We start from the raw sequence: 20,703 nt of genomic DNA on the forward strand, positions 1-20,703 counted from the left end.
AATCTTATAACCATAATTGTCAGATGAACTTCGCACTGTTAAAAGATGTCAATGGGAGGCCAGGTACGGTGGCTCATGCCTGTAATCCCAGCACTTTGTGAGGCCAAGGCAGGTGGATCACCTGAGGTCAGGAGTTTGAGGCCAACTTGACCAACATGGTGAAACCCTATCTCTACTAAAAATACAAAATTAGCTGAGTGCAATGACGCATGCCTGTAATCCCAGCTACTTAGGAGGCTGAGACAGGAGAATCACTTGAATCTGGGAGGCGGAGGTTTCAGTGAGCTGAGGTCACGCCATTGCACTCCAGCCTGAGCAACAAGAGCGAAACTCCATTTCAAAAAAAAAAAAAAAAATGCGTAAAGTCACAGATTTTGGATTTCACCCTTAACTTCATCTTTTTCTGTTTATATCTTGTACCATGTCCTTCAGTTGGCATCCAATCAAAAGTAATTTATTTTTATACTAAATTGACAAGAGTTTGTTGTTTTGAGGATATCAGACAACAGTATATTATGGTAGCCTGATCCTGGGTTTGGCTAAGCTTCTAAGCAGGTTTCTGTTCACATGAGCTCCTACCACCTCCATTTTCAAGGCAGAGTGACACTAGCCAGGGAAACATGCTCCAGTCTTCAGATCTGCCATATCATAAATCACACATGCAGAATGTGAACACTGACAGGGCTCCAAGGGCTTGGCTAAGTGCAATGGAGGTTTTAGGCAGCACAGAACATGGCCAAACCTAAGCAATGACCAAGTCAGTCAAAACAGATTTCCTGTCTCATGACAGAAAAGCAGGCACCAGCTGGGTTGCATAAAGGTTATTCAGACCATCTTTAATGCAATGAAATATCACCACAGAAAATTAAAGAAGGCATTTTCCTGTCCTGAATGATAAACGCTAATGTTCAGAAAGGATTTCAAGTATTTGAAGAAAAAAGAGGAAGGAGTGCCAAGGAATTTTTTTTAACTATTTAAGGATCAATTTTCAGCCGGACACAGTGGCTCATGCCTGTAATCCCAACACTTTGGGAGGCCACGGCAGGAGGATCACTTGAGGTCAGGAGTCTGAGACCAGCCTAGGCAACACAGCAAGATCCTGTCTCTACAAAAAATTTTTAAAATTTCTGGGCATGGTGGCACATGCCTGCAGTCGCATCACTCCAGAGGCTGAGGCGGGAGGATCATTGGAGCCCAGGAGTTTGAGGCTGCTGTGAGCTATGCTATGATCATGCCATTGCACTCCAGCCTGGGCAAAAGAACCAGACCCTGTCTCCAAAAAAAAAAAAAAGAGGATCAATTTTCTTCCCATAGGTCTTAAGGCTAATTACCAGGATTTTTTTCCTACTCTAAATTAAGTCGTGATCTTCATGGTTAATTATAAGCAGTGAACCAGCTGCCACCTGTGGTGAGAATATCATGAGTCTTAGACTTGGTGAGAACACTTCATCCAAGTTTCCACAAGAGAGGTCAAATCAGCAACCTCCAAATCAAAGTGGCTTTGAAAAATTGCTCTGGCTTTAAATACAAAACTTTCCACTTTGGGAAGCCGAGGAGGGCGGATCACAAGGTCAGGAGATTGAGACCATCCTGGCTAACACGGTGAAACCCCGTCTCTACTAAAAAATACAAAAAGCCCGGCGCAGTGGCGGGCGCCTGTAGTCCCAGCTACTCGGGAGGCTGAAGCAGAAGAATGGCGTGAACCCAGGAGGCGGAGCTTGCAGTGAGCCGAGATTGCGCCACTGCGCTCCAGCCTGGGTGACAGAGCGAGACTCTGTCTCAAAAAAAAAAAAAAAAAAAAAAAAAAAAAACCACTTTCCACCCCTCTACCCCTGTCGAAAATCCAGGGAAATAGTAAAATTTTAATTCTTATTTCAATTCTTGTTTATTTCCTAGGCCAGTGGTTCTCAAACTTCAATGTGCATCAGAATCACCTGTAAGGCTTGTTAAACTAAAGATTTCTAGGCCCCGCCCTCAGAGTTTCTGATTCACTAGATCTGGGTTGAGGCCTGACGATTTGGGTTTTTAGTAAGTTCTCAGGTGATTCTGATGCTGGTGGACCAGCAACCACAGTTTTGAATCACTGCCCTGGGCCTTGTTTCCAGTATGTATTTCCCTGAATTTGGCAGCAACTCAATTTAACCTGTTCTTTTAAAAACAGTAGGAGGAAATACTGGACACAGTCGCTCATGGTTCCAACCCCAGCACTTTGGGAGGCAGGAAGATCACTTAGGTTAGGAGTTATTGGAGACCAACCTGGGCAATAGAGCAAGACCCCTCCCCATGCCCTGCGTCTTGGCCTCTAAAAAAATTTTTTTAATTAGCCAGGCATGGTAGTGAGGGCCTGTAGTCCTAGCTACTAAGGAGGCTGGGGCAGGAGGATCCCTAGAGCCCAGGAGTTCAAGGCTGCAGTGAGTTGTGACTGCACCACTGCACTCCAGCCTGGATGACAGAGCAAGACCCTGTCTCTAAGAAAATAAAATAATAATAATAATAGGTAGTGGGGAAGGAATTGGTGGGAAGGCACTGTTTCAGCAGCATCATTGCGATCAAGAGCACTGATTATGAAGTCTGATTCCCAGGGTTCAAATTCTAGCTCCGTTACTTACTAGCTGTGTGGCCTTGAGTAAGTTACTGAACTTCTCTGGGCATCTTTTTTCTTCCTTTGTAAAATGGGGATACTAACAGTACTGATCTCATGGGTGGTTGTGACAAAGAAGAGTTAACTATGTAATGTGCTTAGAAAAGTACCCGTCATAGGGCCCGGCGCGGTGGCTCACACCTGTAATCCCAGCACTTTGGGAGGCTGAGACAGGTGGATCACGAGGTCAAGAGATCGAGACCATCCTGGCCAACCTGGTGAAACCCCATCTCTACTAAAAATACAAAAATTATCCAGGCGTGGTGGCATGTGCCTGTAGTCCCAGCTACTCGGGAGGCTGAGGCAGGAGAATCACTTGAACCTGGGAGGCGGAGGTTGCAGTGAGCCGAGATTGTACCACTGCACTGCAGCCTGACGACAGAGCAAGACTGTCAAGAAAGAAAGAAAGAAGAAAGGAAGGAAGGAAGGAAGGAAGGAAGGAAGGAAGGAAGGAAGGAAGGAAGGAAGGAAGGAAGGAAGGAAGGAAGGAAGGGAAAGAAAAGTATCTGTCACAAAGTGCTCAAGAAGGGATATTCATCTACTTTTTAAAAAGCTTTAATAGGAGATACAATTTGCTCCTTGTCAGGAGAGCCTTATTCTAAGGTAACAACCTGATTTCTTTACTTTCCCAGTCTCGGTGGCAGAAGGGGCATTGGGGGATGCATATAGTCCTCTGCTTAAGTCCAGGTGTGGGCAGCAGACCCGAAATGAATGAAGCAGCCTTCCAGCCTCTGCATTCAGTGAAGTTACTGGGACATAACTCCTTGGGACATGACAGAACCGCTTTAAGAGTCAGGAGGAGTGAGAGATTTGGGGAACCCTGCATGAGGTGCAAGGGGTCCTTAAGGAGCATCCTGGAACAATGTCAGGGGTGGGGATGAAAGGCAGGTATTGTGGAAACTCTCAGAAACCAATGAGCCATTTCCATCATTTCTGTTCTGTCAAAAAAAGGAGGCCCAGAGCCCTATTGCCTTATTCAAGACACAGATGTGTAGTAGATAGGATGTTGGTACAACTGTTCTAACAAAGGCCAAAGTAAAGTGACTTCAAACACGATGGAAGGATTATTCCTCTCCTATGGAAAAGTCTGAGCTGGCAGGCAGGGGGTCCCTGGGGCCCCTGAAGTCTAATTCGATTGCACACATGCTTATTGGGTGGCTACTAAGTACCACCTATAGCCCCATGTGTTATGTGAGCTGCTTGAAGGCAAGAATCATGCCTTATTCAGGCCCGATAAATGTTTCATAAATGAATGAATGAGTCAAATGAATAAATGAATGAATATGCTGAGTATTCAAGGGATTCAAAGATGACAAAACCAAGTTTCCCACCCTCAAGGCCTCACAGTGAAGACTTCAACTGCAGGCATGATGTTACCTGTGAGGAAACAGTGCCTCCCAGGGTTACTAAGGTCATAGCCCTCTAACGAGGGTGCAGTCAAGGAACCTACAGCCACCAGCCAGAACCTGCATCTTCACCATAGACCCAGAAGCAGCCAACAGGCAACAGGTGACTGATGCTGATGGGGAAGGAGGACACTGGCTCTATCAGCTTCTTGGTGAGTGTCCCAGCAGTCAATGCTCTCATTAACCCAATAAGGCTGGTCTAATTCCTGGCTGGTGTTCCAAGTCATTTCATCATAGTGCAGTCTAGACCAGAGATTTTTCTTTTTTTTTTTTTTTTTTTTTGAGATGGAGTCTCGCTCTGTCGCCCAGGCTGGAGTGCAGTGGCGCGATCTGGGCTCACTGCAAGTTCCGCCTCCCGGGTTCACCCCATTCTCCTGCCTCAGCCTCCCAAGTAGCTGGGACTACAGGCACCCGCCACCTGGCCTGGCTAGTTTTTTGTATTTTTTTTTAGTAGAGATGGGGTTTCACTGTGTTAGCCAGGATGATCTCGATCTGACCTCGTGATCCGCCCGTCTCGGCCTCCCAAAGTGCTGGGATTACAGGCTTGAGCCACCATGCCCGGCCTAGACCAGAGATTTTTCTAAGAACCACTTATGTAGATCCATTCTAGCCAGCACCTGGGAACTTATTAGAAAAGAGAATCTGGGGTCTCACCCCAGACCTGCCTGTGTTATAACAAGGTCCTCAAATGATTCATATGCCCGTTGATACTGGGAACCACTGGAATCTATTCATCAAGGAAAGTGGGTTTCAGATTCAAAAGACATGGATTCCTTTACCAGTTGTGCCTTTGGGCCTGGTTCTCTGGGCCTTGGTCTCCTTTCCCATAAACCAAGGAGGCTGTGATGGATCATCTCTAGGGCCCCATTCCATTCCGATGCTCTGGCCATCTATGAGTCGCTCAGGCTTGCACAGTGGTAGGCTGCAGATCCACGACTGGGGCCGGGCCTACTTCCCAAGCTCATCCCCAACCCCCACTTCCGGGGAAGGCCAGCCTGCCACCTTCACTGTGTCCTACATAAACCTCTGCTACCACCCAGCCTCCCTCAGGTGACAGCCTGGAAGGAGGCCATCCAGGTGCCATTTGTGAGCCCTGGCTCAGTGCAGCAACAAGTTAGAGCTCAATGGGTCAAGATGGGAGCACTACTTTGCCGTGGTGCTCCTGCATGGCATGAGGACTCCATAAACCCCTGGGCCTCTGGAGGCTTCCACTTCCTGATCTGAAAATAACAAAATTGACCTTCCAATATCGTTTCCCACTTTCTGTGATTCAATGACATTGGAACTGTTTCTGTTAAGGGGAAAAGCAGAATCCACAGTGCTACCACTGAGATAGCTCCACGGTTCAGCCTCCAGGTTCAGGCCTTCTTAATTCTTTAACCACCGACTGCCTGAATGGAAGCGTCCATTATTCACTCAACATACACTTGCTGATCCCTGCTAAGTTTCATAGCCTTCATGGTTGGATAAAACACACTCCTTACTGCAGCTCCCGCTTTGGTGGAGGAAACAGATATGTGTGCAGACAGCTCCAGTGAGTGGAGTGTGATCAGTGCTCTAAGAGAATACAGGAAGGACAACTGACCCAGACCCGGGCAGAAGGGATAGGGAGAAATCAGCTAGGGTTTCCTGAAGGAGGTGATGGCTGACATGAAGGAAGGCATTTACTGAACCTAGATTGCATTCACCCATTTGTGATGAAGACATCAAGAGAAGGCAGCAGTTCTTACTCCCTGTGTGCCAGGCACCAGGCTATGCATTTTCTGTAAAGTGCCTCATTTAACTTTTATACTAATCCTGTAAAGAAGCAGCCCTTGATATCCCTATTTGTCAGATGAGACAATTGAGGCAGAGTGGTTAAGTACCACATCCTTGGTCACAGAGCTGGGCAACAGTGAGGCTGACCTCCCCAGGCCATCTGCATAGATTAATTCTGGATGTTAACAGCTATGAAAAAAAGGGTTTGCCCCCCTCCCCAGGGGAGAAAACAGCAAGGTCCCGGGAAATCAAGATTTAAAGAAATACTACACACACACACACACACACACACACAGACACACACACATATACACAGACACATACACATACACATATACATACACAGACACACACACAGACACATAGACACACACGTGTACACACACACCAACTAGAGAAATATGAATGAAAAGATTCTTCAAACAGTTTTTTGGGGTTTTTTTGTGTTTGTTTTTTTTTTTTTTCTTTTTTGAGACGGAGTCTAGCTCTGTCGCCCAGGCTGGAGTGCAGTGGCGCGATCTCGGCTCAGTGCAACCTCCGCCTCCCGGGTTCACGCCATTCTCCTGCCTCAGCCTCCGGAGTAGCTGGAGCGCCCACCACCTCGCCCGGCTAATTTTTTGTATTTTTTAGTAGAAACAGGGTTTCACCGTGTTAGCCAGGATGGTCTTAATCTCCTGACCTCGTGATCCGCCCGCCTCGGCCTCCCAAAGTGCTGGGATTACAGGCGTGAGCCAAGCAGTTTTTTTAAAGGGAAAAAAGGTGTGGCCAATCGGGGAGGGAAGCCAAAGTGGCCCAGCAGTGCGGCATCTGCGCCTCCACGGCGGCAGGGGCTGCGCAGCAGGCGCACAGGGAGCAGCTCTTCTCGGGGCCGGCGGGGTTTGTGGCTTCAATAGCGCCACTCCGGGTCCCCGCGGCGTTGGAGAAGCTTCTGCCTAGCGTCTCTCAGCTGCGTGAGTCGTCCCGGCCTTACAAAAGGAGCTCCTCGCCGGTGAGCTCAAGACCCCAGGCGGGCTCTCCTCGAAAGGTCGCTTCTCCGGGTGTGTCGCCTCCTTTAGTCTTTTCTTTTCCTCTCTGTGGTTGCTTGTGATGTCTCTAACGCTGGAGCCTCCTGTGGACTCCATCCCGAGGTGGAGACTGGCAGAGCTAGAAGGGCTAAACAACTGAAAAGCAAGCACGCATAGTCGCTTTGGAGAAGGCAGGGAGGCAGGCAAACCCCTGAAGTGCCACCGAAACAATTTGGACTTTTTAATTGATACCGTTTTATTTTGGCCAGTTTTCCACTTAGGTGTGGAGAAAAGGGAAGTAATTTCCGGCATTTACTTTTTTTTTTTTTTTTTTTTTTTGACAGAGCCTTGCTCTGTTGCACAGGCTTGAGTGCAGTGGTGCGATGGTTCACTGCAACCTTCGCCTCCCAGGTTCAAGCAATTCTCCCTCCTCAACCTCCCGAGTAGCTGGGATTACAGGCACCTACCACCATGCCCTGCTAATTTTTCTATTTTTATTAGAGACGGGTTTTCGCCATGTTTGCCAGGCTGATCTCGAACTCCTGACCTCAGGTGATCCTCCCGCCTCGGCCTCCCAAACTGTTGGGATTACAGGTGTGAGCCACCATGCTTGGCCATTCTTGGACTATGAAGCAAGACATAATGCTAGGTGCTTTATTGAATTTATTTTATCCTCACTATAACCTTATGAGGTAAAGTGCATTATCCCTATTCCACAAATGAGGAAAATGAGGCTCAAAAAGGTTAGGTAACTTGCCCAAGGGCACACAGCCAGTAAGTGGAGAAGCTGAGAGATGAACCCAGGTTTCTATGACTCCACAGTCCTTGAATCTTTGAGTTGTGCTGCCATCCATGTGTTTCTGAGAGGAAATAGTAAAAAGTCAGGGAGACATCACGAAATTATGGCAGTATGTTTTTTAAGCCAGCATGAATCTTGGAGGTGATCTAGAAGTTCTTTTATATTATGGATGAAGAAACCTGAGGTCTACAAGTCAAGAGAATTGTGCATGACAACTAATTATTAAAACCAGGGTAACTGGAGTCTCTGCCCAGTGTTTGTGGTTATCTAGTTCAGTTCAGTTCCGTTCAGGTCAGTTTCATTTTGAAGGCTTTTCCTTGGGCAGTTTCCGGCTTCAGGAATAAACAGCTCCAGAAGGAGCAAGTGTAATGATTGCCTGACCTGTGCAAGGAAGTGAGGAGTAGCCAGTTTTGGAAAAGTTCCTCCTAACACTGTGGAGAAAACAGGGAGACCAGATGTGTGTGCCCAGGAGTCCTGGTGGTGCCACTCACCAGAATCTACAGCCTGGAAGATGGCACCATGCAAAGGTCTGGGGCTCCTTGCTCCCCACATTGCCCAGTATGATGCTTGCACAGTCACAGCACAGCACACTGCCAGGCCCTGCTATCTGCAGACCACAGTACTGGGTGCAAAATATTCTGCTAGTCCTTAGCACCTAGATGACCTAACTCTGGTACTGCTCTATCTTTCCTCTGGGAAGTATTTCAAAGTTCTCCTTCATATTGGAGGAGGAGGAAGTGGGAAGTGGTGCACCCTTAAGAATGTTTCTGGCTTACTCCTACTCAGCCCAGACTGAGGAAGTCCCCCCTCAAGGAAGTCCCCCAGAGTCCCAGAGAGCAACAGTCATCCCTTGATTCTGAAAATTCTCCTCACTTTCCAGGGAGAAAAGCTCATTTCTAACAAGAGACCTAAATTTGTCAAAACCCAAAAGCAGCTAAAACTAGAGATAAGGACAACATAAGAAAGGAAAATTATAGGCCAGGTGTGGTGGCTCACACCTGTAATCCCAGCATTTTGGGGAACCGTGGCGGGCAGATCACATGAAATCGGGAGTTCGAGACCAGCCTGACCAACATGGAGAAACCCCATCTCTACTAAAAATACAAAATTAGCCGTGTGTGGTGGCATATGCCTGTAATCCCAGCTACTCAGGAGGCTGAGGCAGGAGAATCACTTGAACCCAGGAGGCAGAGGTTGTGGTGAGCCAAGATAGCGCCATTGCACTCCAGCCTGGGCAACAAGAACGAAACTCCGTCTCAAAAAATAAAAATAAAAAAAGGAAAATTATAGACTAATCTCATGATCAAACATACAAAACTCCTAAATAAACTATTAACCAATCAAATTCTTAAGCTTATATTTTTAAAAGTATTAACAATATACACAACTGAATTTGGTTTATCTCAAGAATTCAAAGAGGATCTAACATATGAAAATATGTTTATAATCCACACCAACAGGTTAGTGGGGAAAAGCCTTAGGGTCATCTCAATAGATGCAAAAGGAGAAAAGTAAAATTCACCCATTCCCAATTAAAACTGATCAGACTAAGAATAGAAGAAGGCTTCTTGATTTTGACAGAGTATCCATGAAAAATCTATAGTAAATATCACACTTGAATGGTAGAACTTGAGAAGCATTCTTTATTTTATTTTATTTTATTTTTTATTTTTTATTTATTTTTATTTTATTTTTATTTATTTATTTTTTTGAGATGCAGTTTTGCTCTTGTTGCCCAGGGCTGTAGTCCAATGGCACAATCTCAGCTCACTGCAACCTCCACCTCCCAGGTTTAAGTGATTCTCCTGCCTCAGCCTCCCAAGTAGCTGGGATTATAGTTGCTTACCACCACACCTGGCTAATTTTTTGTATTTAGTAGAGATGGAGTTTCACCATGTTAGTCAGGCTGGTCTCGAACTCCTGACCCCAGGTGATCCACCCTCCTTGGCGTCCCAAAGTGCTAGGATTACAGGCATGCAGCACCACACCTGGCCAAGAAGCATTCTCTTTAGAGACAGGACTAGGAGAAGGATGTCCTCTATCATTGATTCTATTCAACATTGTACTAGCAATGCTAGCCAGAATGGTAAAGAAACCAAAGAAAGGAAAGATGAAGGGATAGGAAGGAGGAAAATGACACTGGTATTATTTCCAGACTATATTATTACTTATATGGAAAATTCAAGGAACTGTACAGACAAGACATTAAAAGACAAACAGAAGAATTCAGCAAGATTACTAAATACAGATCAATAAACAGAAATCAATTGTGTAAAAAGCAGTGTTTGGAAACATAAAGCACAATTTAAAAATAGAATTTAAAAGTAATTGTTATTATGGAAAACTACAAGCATACACAGAGGTGAACAGAGCAGCACAATGAACCCCATATACCCATCTCTTAGCCAATATTGTTCACCTATATCTCCAACTCCTTTCTCCCATGTTATTTTGAAACAAATTTTAGGTTCACATCATTTTACTCATGGATACTTGAGAACATATCTCCCAAAGATGAGAAATGGCTTTTAACATAATCATAATACCATTATTACACCTAAAATTTAAGTAATTCTTTTTTTTTTTTTTTTTTTTTTTTTTTTTTTTGAGAGACGGAGTCTTGCTCTGTCGCCCAGGCTGGAGTGCAGTGGCGCGATCTCGGCTCACTGCAAGCTCCGCCTCCCAGGTTCACGCCATTCTCCTGCCTCAGCCTCCTGAGTAGCTGGGACTACAGGCACCCGCCACCGCAACCGGCTAATTTTTGGTATTTTTAGTAGAGATGGGGTTTCACTGTGGTCTCGATCTCCTGACCTTGTGATCCGCCCGCCTCGGCCTCCCAAAGTGCTGGGATTACAGGCATGAGCCACCACGCCCGGCCTAGTAATTCTTTAATATAATTGAATATTCAATCAGTTTTCAAAGTTCAAATTGTCCATAATTATTATAATTGTTTTGGAATTTGCAAACCAACTGTTTGCAATTGGTTGATATGGCCTTTAAATCTCATTGAATTTATAAGTTCCCTTCCATTTCTTTTTTTTTCCCCTTTTAGTGTATTTGTAGGAAATAGGGTCACTTGTCTTGTTGAGTTTGAATCTAGACTTCGTGGATGCATCCTCATGGTGTGGTTTAACATGTTTCTCTGTCTTCCACACGTCCTGTAAGTTAACACTTGGATCTAGAGACTTGCTCAGATTCCGGTTTGGTTTGGTTTTTCCTTTTGGCAGTCTATAAATTCAGTGCAATTTCAGTTTTAAAAATCCCCAACAGGGTTTTTGGCAGAACACGATTAGCTGGTATTAAAATTCATATAGAAAAGCCAGAAATAGCTGTCATGGTCTGAATGTTTGTGTCCCCCCAAAATTCACATGCTGAAACCTAATCACCAATGTAAAGGTATTTAGAGGTCGGGCCTCTGGGAGATGATTAAGTCATGAGGGCAGAGCCCTCATAAATGGGATTAGTGCCTTTAAAAAAGAGGCCCCAGAGAGCTGTCTTGCCCCTTTTATCATGCGAGGACACAAAAGAAGGTGCCCTCCATGAACCAGAAAGTGAGACTTCCCCCAGACACTGAATGTTCCAGCACCTTGATCTTAAACTTTCCAGCCTCTAGACCCATAAGAAATAAATTTCTGTCGTTTTTAAGCTACCCAGTTTATGGTATTTTGTTATAGCAGCCTGAAACAGACTGAGACACTAGCCAGTATAATTTTGAAGAAAAACAAAGTGGAAGTTTGCCCTGACAAATATAAAAACTTATTTTAAAGCTGTGAAAAATAAGACTGTGTGCTATTGGCTTAGAGACAGACAGAAGAGAATAGAGAATACAGAAATAAATGTGACCATGTATGGAAACTTGATATATAGCAAAAATGGCATTATAAAGGGAAATAGTGGAGAAAGGATGATCTATTATTCACTATATAATTTTGAGACAACTGGTTATGCAATTTTAAAATTCTCACCTCACAAAATATCAGGTGTATTCAGGGGCTTAATGTCAAAAAGCAAAATTTAACTTTTAGAAGAAAATATAACAGAATAGCTTTATGAATTTGGGAAAGGAAAAAACTTTTTACCTATTATTCATAACACAAACCATGAAGAAAATTATTGATAAATCTTTTTTTTTTTTTTTTTTTGAGACAGAGTCTCACTTTGTTGCCCAGAGAGTGCAATGGCATGATCTTGGCTCACTGCAACCTCTGTTTCCTGAGTTCAAGTGATTCTCCTGCCTCAGCCTTCCAAGTAGCTGAGATTACAGGTGTGCACCACCAGTCTGGCTAATTTTTGTATTTTTAGTAGAGACAGGGTTTCACCATGGTGGCCAGGCTGGTCTCAAATTCCTGAACTCAAGTGATCAGCGTGCCTTGGCCTCCCAAAGTGCTGGGATTACAGGTGTGAGCCACTATGCCCGGCCAATGAATCTGACTATATTAAAGTTTAAAGTTTTCAACAAGACAGTATAAAGTTAAAAGCCAAATTACAGATTAGAAGGAGATACCTGCAATGCATATAGCCAACAAAGGCTTAGTAACCAAAATGCAGCAGCATTTCTTCCCTCTACAAATAGGGGAAAAAAAAGACAGTCAACCCAAAGGAAAAATGAGCAAATGATATGAACAGGCAACTAACAGAAAAAGAAACCCAAATAAATGGCCATACAGAAAAAAAAAGTTCTCCCTTCCTACTAATCAGGACAATCCAAATTAAAATAAAAAGATATCATTTCATATATATCAGACCAGCAAAAGTTTAAAAGTCTATAAACATTGTTAATGAGGATATAAACTTTTAGTAATTTAGAGCAATTTGGAAATATCAATAAATTGAAGATGCATATATCCTGCAACCCAAAAAGTTCATTCCCAGGTATCCTTTAGAGAAAGTATAGATGAACAGTGACTCACCTAAAAAGGTTCACTGAAACATTCTTTATAATCACAAACAATTGGAAATAATCAAAATGGCCATCAATGGTAAAATGGATTTTAAAATGTGCATATATTCATACAATGGAATACTGTATGATAGCTGAAAATAAAATTACATGTATTAACATGGGTTAATCCCAAAAACCTTATTAAGGGTTTTTTGCCTTATTAAGCAAAATAAGGCAAGTTGAAAAAGTTATACAAATATCATTTATGTAAAATTTTAATATGGAAAATAATACTATATATTTACATGTGCATTTATATGTAATACAGATATAAAAATATATATGAAGACTGATAAATATCAAATTGAAGAGACTGATTACCTCTGGGAGAGAGAGGGAAATGGGCTTATATGTGCCTTAATCCATTTTGTGTCGCTATAACAGAATGCTTGAGATTGGGTAATTTATGAAGAACAGAACAGTCTCCCACAGTTCTGGAGGCTGAGAAGCCCAAGGTCAAGATGCAGGTTTCTTACTGTGTCCTCACATGGTGGGAGGCAAAAAGGCAAGAGAGAGGGAACCCATTCCCACAAGCCCTTTTTATTTTAAGAGATGGGGTCTCTCTACGTTGCCCAGGCTCAACCTGAATTCTTGGGCTAACACTATCCACGGTCTCAGCCTCCCAAGTAGCTGGGACTACAGGTGTGAATCGCTGTGCCCAGCCCACAAACCCTTTTTATAGCAGCATTAATCCATTCATAAGGATGGAGCCCTCCATGACCTAAACACTTTTTATTAAGCCCCACCTCCCAGCACTGCTGCATTGAATATTGAGTTTCCAACACATGAATTTTGAAGGAGACAATTCTATTCAAACTATAGTAGCATGTGATAAATGAAGTCTTGGACTGTGTCTTAAATGTTTTCTTTCTTTAGAAAATGCATGACTCAGGCCGGGCACAGTGGCTCATGCCTGTAATCCCAGCACTTTGGGAGGCCAAGGCAGGCAGATCACAAGGTCAGGAGTTCAAGACCAGCCTGGGCAACATGGTGAAACCCTCTCTCTACTAAAAATACAAAAATTAGCTGAACATGGTGGCACACGCCTGTAATCTCAGCTCTTCGGGAGGCTGAGGCAGGAGAATTGCTTGAACCCAGGAGGCAGAGGTCACAGTGAGCTGAGATGGTGCCACTGCACTCCATCCTGAGCAACAGAGTGAGAGTCTGTCTCAGAAAAAAAAAAAAAAAAAAGAAAGAAAAGGAAAGAAGAGAAAAGAAAGAAGAAAGAAAACAAGGAAAGAGAAAGAAAGAAAGAAAGAAAGAAAGAAAGAAAGAAAGAAAGAAAGAAAGAAAGAAAGAAAGAAAGAAAGAAAAAGGAAGGAAGGAAGGAAGGAAGGAAGGAAGGAAGGAAGGAAGGAAGGAAGGAAGGAGGGAGGGAGGAAAAAATGCATGACTCAAAGATGGCAAAATGTTAAAATTTTACAAAACTAAGTGGTAAATCCATAGGCAATGAGTACACAGTATTTTTCCTATACTGTGAATGTTTAAGATATTTTATAGACTTTTAAAAAGTAGTTAAAAGTTGTAAGTTATTATTCAAAGCACTGACTTCGTTTGTTCCAATACTTCCTAAATATCAGGTTATTTTACGAAGAGAAAAAAAATCACCCTTCTATGGCCCACATCCCAAAACTGGGAAGGTTTCCATTCTAGTCACAATGGAAGTTTCACCAATGTAGAACCTCAGCTTTTGGTCAATACAAATGCGCCCTCTGCTGGTTCTATCGTGCCCTGTCCCTGAGTTCAAAATAGTTGTGAAGAGCAGTGAAAGTCTTCAGTGAGAGTTTTTTCACAGCCAGCCATGTTAAGGAAAGAAACCCTCACAGAACTACCCTTTGACACTAAGATACTTTAATTAGCTTCTGCTCTCTGGTAATGTTACATATTATCCAAGACAAAATAAGTTCCAAGGTACAGCTCCAGTTAACCTTTCCAGTTTCCTCAACCACCTTTGCTCGTTAATAATCTTGTGCCCCTCTAAAGTCTGGAGGTTGATTTGTGAGACAGTGAACACCTCCCTGAACCTGAGTAGAAGCAGAAGAAAACCAAAGTTGCAAAGAAGCTCTTGGGTGGGGAAACCACAATCTAACATTGAAAAATAGATTAACTGTAGTATTAAGGGAATGATGCCAATGGAATAATGGGTGACCTTTTCTTTTCAAATCTTTCTTTAAAACCATGACATCTTCAAATAAACAAAACTGAGGATAAATAAATTCATGCAAGAATCTACTTCTCAGAGAGAAAGGCACGAATTGAGTATTAGCGTCTTCCTTTCAAAAACAGTTTTGTGTTTTGAGGTTGGTTTTAATATTCATCTTCCCCACTGGAATGTAAGCTCCCTCAGACCAGAATCTGTGTCTGTCTGATTCAAATTGGTACAAATTGTCTGGGGAACAATTTGGCAGTAGGCATTGTGACTTCAAAACTGTACATCCTTGTGCTTTGGCTCTTCGGGTAAAGATGGCGGAGCTTTTCGCTAACTGCATTCAGCCGCTCTGGTAAACTTGTCTAGATTAAATACACTTTGGCTGCTGTACCTGGAGGAGCCCTGTCAGTGGGAATTAAAGCTGCAAATAGCAACCGAGAAAAAACAGAAATTCATTCTGTATGATGAGCGAAGTGTACACAAAGTGGGACCAATTATCAAGCATACAGGTTTGGTGTACAGTGGCGTGGACCGAGATGTGCACAGAGCTCAAAACTAGCTCAACAATACTATCTTGTGTACCAAGTGCCCATTCCCACAGCTCACCTAGTACAGAGAGTGGCTTCTGTGATGTAAGAATGTACTCAGTCAGGTGGTGTTCGTTCATTTGGAGTTTCTTTACTTGTTTGTGGTTGGGATAAGGGACGACCATATTTATTTCAGTCAGATCCATCTGGAGCTTACTTGGCATGGAAAGCCACAGCAATGGGAAAGAACTATGTGAATGGGAAAACTTCCCTTGAGAAAAAATAAAATGAAGATCTGGAACTTGAAGATGCCATTCATACAGCCGTCTTAACCCTAAAGGAAAACTTTGAAGGCCAAATGACAGAGGATAATATAGAAGGTGGAATCTTCAACGAAGCTGGATTTAGGGGGCTTACTCCAACTGAAGTTAAGAATTACTTGGCTGCCGGCCGGGCGCGGTGGCTCATGCCTGGAATCCCAGCACTTGGGGAGGCCGAGGTGGGCAGATCACCTGAGGTCGGGAGTTCAAGACCAGCCTGATCAACATGGAGAAACCCTGTCTCTATTAAAAATACAAAATTAGCCGGGCATGGTCGTGTGTGCCTACAATCCCAGCTACTCAGGAGGCTGAGGTAGGAGAATCACTTGAACCCGGGAGGCGGAGGTTGGGGTGAGCCGAGATCACGCCATTGCATTCCAGCCTGGGCAACAAGAGTGAAACTCCTTCTCAAAAAAAAAAAAAAAAAGAAAAATTACTTGGCTGCTATAGCATAACAATGAAGTGACTGAAAAATCCAGAATTTCAGATAATCTATCTACTTAAACATGTTTAAAGTATGTTTTGTTTTGCTGACTTTTTGCATACTTATTTCTACATGGTTTAAATCGACTGTTTTTAAAATGACACTTATAAATCCTGATAAACTGCTAAACCCACAAAAAAAGACTGTACATCCGTTAATAATCAGAAATATGAACAAAGAGTAAATTTTTTAATAATCAAAACATTCCTGGCCAGATGCTGTGGCTCACGCCTGTAATCCCAATACTTCGGGAGGCCGAGGCAGGTGGACCACTTGAGGCCAGGGTTTAAGACCAGCCTGGCCAACATAGCAAAACCCAGTCTCTACTAAAACTACAAAAAATTAGCTGGGCATAGTGGTGCATGTGTGTAATCCCAGCTGCTCAGGAGGCTGAGGGATGAGAATTGCTTGAACCCAGGAGGTGTGAGCCAAGATCACACCCCTGCACTCCAGCCTGGGCGACAGAGCAAGACTGTCTCAGAAACAAAACAAAATAAAAATTCCTTTCAAGGATATTCTATGCAAAGTTCTTTATGGTTATAAAAAATAGAAGCAATATGAATATTTTAAATTACATGTTTGGTTAAGTCATTTAAGGTATATTCATACGATAACATACTGTGCTGCTATTAAAAAATTTTTTTAATAATCTTTCAGCTTATTATATTATTATATTAAAAATCTGTCTTTCAGGCTGGAGTGCAGTGGTGCCATCACAGCTCACGGCAGCTTCAACCTCCCAAGCTCAAGTGATCCTCCCATCTCAGCCTCCTGAGTAGCTGGGATGACAGACTTATGCCACCACGCCCAGCTAATTTTTCTATTTTTCGTAGAGACAGGGTCTCACCATGTTGCCCAGGCTGGTCTCAAACTCCTGTGCTCAACCGATCTGCCTGCCTCAGCCTCCCAAAGTTCTGGGATTATAGACATAAGCCACCATATCTAGCCTAAAATCATTTTTAAGAACATTTAGGCCAGGTGTGGCAGCATATGCCTGTCATCTCAACACTTTGGGAAGTTGAGGCAGGAGAATTGCTTGAGGCCAAGAGTTTGAGACCTGCCTGAGCAACATGACAAGACCCTGTCTCTACAAAAAGAAAAATTTTTAAACATTAGCTGGGTGTGGTGGTGTACACCTGCAGCCTCAGCTATTCAGGAGACTGAGGTTGGAGGGCCCTTGAGCCCAGGAGTTCAAAGTTACAGTGAGCTGTGATTATGCTACTGCACTCCATCCTGAGCGACAGAGCGAGACCCTGTCTCTAAGAATAAAAAAAAAAAAATTTAAGAATAATTATATGGGAAAATTATAATATAAAGTAGATTAAAATTGAATATACACAAATCAATTATATGGAAATATGATATTCACTATATATACATGAAAGTAAATACACCAAAATATTTGCAGTAGTTGTATATGGGTAGAGTGAGAGAGCATGGTGAGATTTTTTTTGTTCTTGTTGGTTTTTACCGTGTGCTGGCACTAGTTTAGGCACTTTCCTTGTGTTAACATATCTCTTGCTACTTTTTTAAAGCAGCTTTATCAAGGGATAATTGACATACAATAAATTAGACCTTTTCAAACTGTACAATTCCCATGAAACCATCACCACAATCAAAATACAATATTCATCACTCCCAAAAGTTTCCTCATACCTCCCCTATTCCAGCCTCCTTCATCCCCAGACAACCACTGATGTGCTTTCTGTCACTATAGATTAGTTTGCATTTTCTAGAATTTTATATAAATGGAATCATGCCATATGTACTTTTTTTCTTTTTTTTTTTTTTTTTTTTTTTTTTTTTTTTTTTTTTTTTTTTTGAGATGGAGTTTTGCCCTTGTTGCCCAGGCTGGAGTGCAATGGGGATATCTCAGCTCACTACAACCTCCACCTCCCGGGTTCAAGCCATTCTGCCTCAGCCTCCCGAGTAGTTGGGATTATAGGCATGCGCCACCACACCCAGCTAATTTTGTATTTTTACTAGCGATGGGGTTTCTCCATGTTGGTCAGGCTGGTCTCAAACTCCCAACCTCAGATGATCCGCTTGCGTCAGCCTCCCAAAAGTGCTGGGATTACAGGCATGAGCCACCGCGCCCAGTCAGCCGTATGTACTTTTTCGTATGATTTATTTCACTCAACATAATTATTTTGAGATTCATCCATGTTGCCAAGTATATCAATAGTTCATTGCCTTTTACTGCTGAGTTGTATTGTATTGTATATATACACACCAGTTTATCTGTTTGTCTTTTGATGGACATTTGAGCTGTTTCAGTTTTGACCATTACAAATAAAACTGTTATGAACCTCTGTGTACAAGTCTTTGTATGGATTTATGCTTTCATTTCTTTCATTTCTCTTGGGTAATACCTAGGGGTAGAACAGTTGGATGGTATGGCAGGTATATATTTAACTTTTTAAAAAACTGCCAAATTATTTTCCTTAGTGGTTGTACGATTTTACATTCCAAACAGCAGTAGATGAGAGTTCCAGTTCCTGCACATCCTTGTCAAATCTCAGTACAGTCAGTCTTTAATTGTAGTCATTCTAATAGTTATGAGTTGACTGTGGGAGTTTTGTTTCTTCTTTATGATTTTTTGTATGTGTGTTTTCCAATTTTTCTGCAATAAAATGTATCTTCCATAATCAAAAAATTATTTAAAGTAACTAAAATAAGATGTAGACTAGTCCAATATGAAGTCTTAGTCTGGAGACTCTTCATTCTAAAAGAGTAACCCAACATGGTCTTCAGAGCACCCAGCAAAGACCACTAGCTGTATGGCCTGTGTAACCCTGCCTCATATCCTCATAAGATAACATTTGTTTTTTGGCCAGGCATGGAGCCTCATGCCTGTAATCCCAGCACTTTTGGAGGCTGAGGCAGGCGGATCACTTGAGCCCAGAAGTTTGAGACCAGCCTAGGCAATGTAGTGAGACCCTGTCTATACGAAAAATAGGAAAAATTAGCCGAGCATAGTGTTGCACACCTGTGGTAGTGGCCACTTGCAAGACTGAGGTGGGGAGAATTGGCTGAGCTCAAGAAGCTGAGGTTGCAGTGAACTGGTATTGTGCCACTGCACTCCAGCCGGGGCAACAGAGCGAGACTCTGTCTCGAAAAAAAAAATGTTTTTTGCAGAGAGAGAGATATATATATATAAAACTATATATATATAGATATATATTTTTTTTTTTTTTGAGACAGAGTCTCACACTGTCACCCAGGCTGGAGTGCAGTGGTGCTATCTGGGCTCACTGCAACCTCCACCTTCCAGGTTCAAGCTATTATTCTGCCTCAGCCTCCCGAGTAGCAAGGATTATAGGCATGCACCACCACACCCAGCTAATTTTGCATTTTTGGTAGAGATGGGGTTTCACCATGTTAACGAGGCTGGTCTCCAACTCCCAACCCCAAGTGATCTGCCCGCCTTGGCCTCCCAAAGTGCTGAGATTACAGGTGTGAGCCTAACATTTGTTTTTTAAAATCAACTTGCTTTTCAATGTTACAACCTTTAGGAAAAAATGTACCAACACACCTAAACTTCCCAATGTTATCTATTATTTCCTTTTTCTGTTTTCCAGTTCGTATCCATCCAGATTTTATAGAGTTCTAACACACTATTCTGTAGTTTATAATGAAATTTTACTTGTCATATCGTATTTTCCATATTGCTTATTTGTCTTTTTAACCATAATTTTAAATGTCAAGTTAATGTATCATATATTACTTCCCCCTTCTCCCTTGTTGAGCTGTTTCTAATTTTTCATTATTAATAGTAATTTTGGCCGGGCGCAGTGGCTCACACCTGTAATCCCAGCACTTTGGGAGGCCAAGGTGGGTGGATCATGAGGTCAGGAGTTCAAGACCAGCCTGGCCAATATGGTGAAACCCCATCTATACTAAAAATATAAAAATTAGCCGGGTGTGGTGGCACACACCTGTAGTTCCAGCTACTCAGGAGGCTGAGGTAGGAGAATCACTTGAACCCAGGAGGCAGAGGTTGCAGCGAGCCGAGATCACGCCACTGCACTCCAGCCTGGGTGACAGATCGAGACTCCGTCTCAAAAGAAAAGTAATTTAATAAGAAGTAAGTTGATACAAAAGCTTGTTTCTTCTTTTGAATTTTTCCTTATGATAAACACCCAGGAGTGAGACTCCTGATCAAAGGCTAGAACATTTTTCTGATTGCCAATACATACTGTCATATCACTTTCCCAAAGGATATTTTAATACTAATTTTAATGTTACTTGCCATGTGTCAGCCCTGGTTTCTGAAGTATTTGCTAATTTTCTAGGTATAGCCTATGTCGTTGTTCTAATTTATGTGCCTTTGGCTACTCACCAGGTAGACGTTTTTCCATGTCTGATCTCCTGCTACGATAGCTGCCTGTTGTCCTTTATTGATTGATACTCTGTTTTCACAGATTCAGAGCCAAAGAGTATGACCCTTGACTCTCTCAGGGCTTCCCAAACTGAGCACATCCGGACCCCAGAGGCAGATATTGTGCAAAAGGTGTAAGTATTCAAAGTTGTAATAACATGGGCTTCTCTGCTTTTATTTTGTTTGTATTTTTAATTGATTTAGTTTGGTTTTTTTCAGACAGGCATGGGAGTTCTCAGCTGACAGTGTGCTCCGACAGCCAAAATTAAACGGTTGTCTAAGAAACAAAGAT

The 20,703-nt window shown here is 42.7% G+C and overlaps 1 protein-coding gene and 1 pseudogene across 4 annotated transcripts in view; both read left to right on the forward strand.

Moving 5' to 3' along the window:
• LOC105468083 (KIAA2012 ortholog) overlaps window positions 1–20,703 on the forward strand; it is a 141,406-nt gene that overhangs the window by 99,347 nt on the left and 21,356 nt on the right. For all 4 annotated transcript variants that reach the window (XR_003015057.2, XM_011718042.2, XM_011718043.3 and 1 more), the window contains exon 16: window positions 20,455–20,545. Coding sequence is in view for 3 of the 4 variants with exons in the window: in XM_011718042.2 (XP_011716344.2) it covers window positions 20,455–20,545 (91 nt within the window). In the remaining variant the exon portion in view is untranslated. The remainder of the gene's footprint in view (window positions 1–20,454; window positions 20,546–20,703) is intronic.
• LOC105477123 (proteasome subunit alpha type-2-like) lies at window positions 24–15,859 on the forward strand (annotated as a pseudogene).

The sequence above is a fragment of the Macaca nemestrina genome, chromosome 11 (genome assembly GCF_043159975.1).
Source record: "Macaca nemestrina isolate mMacNem1 chromosome 11, mMacNem.hap1, whole genome shotgun sequence".
Classification (NCBI taxonomy): domain Eukaryota; kingdom Metazoa; phylum Chordata; class Mammalia; order Primates; family Cercopithecidae; genus Macaca; species Macaca nemestrina.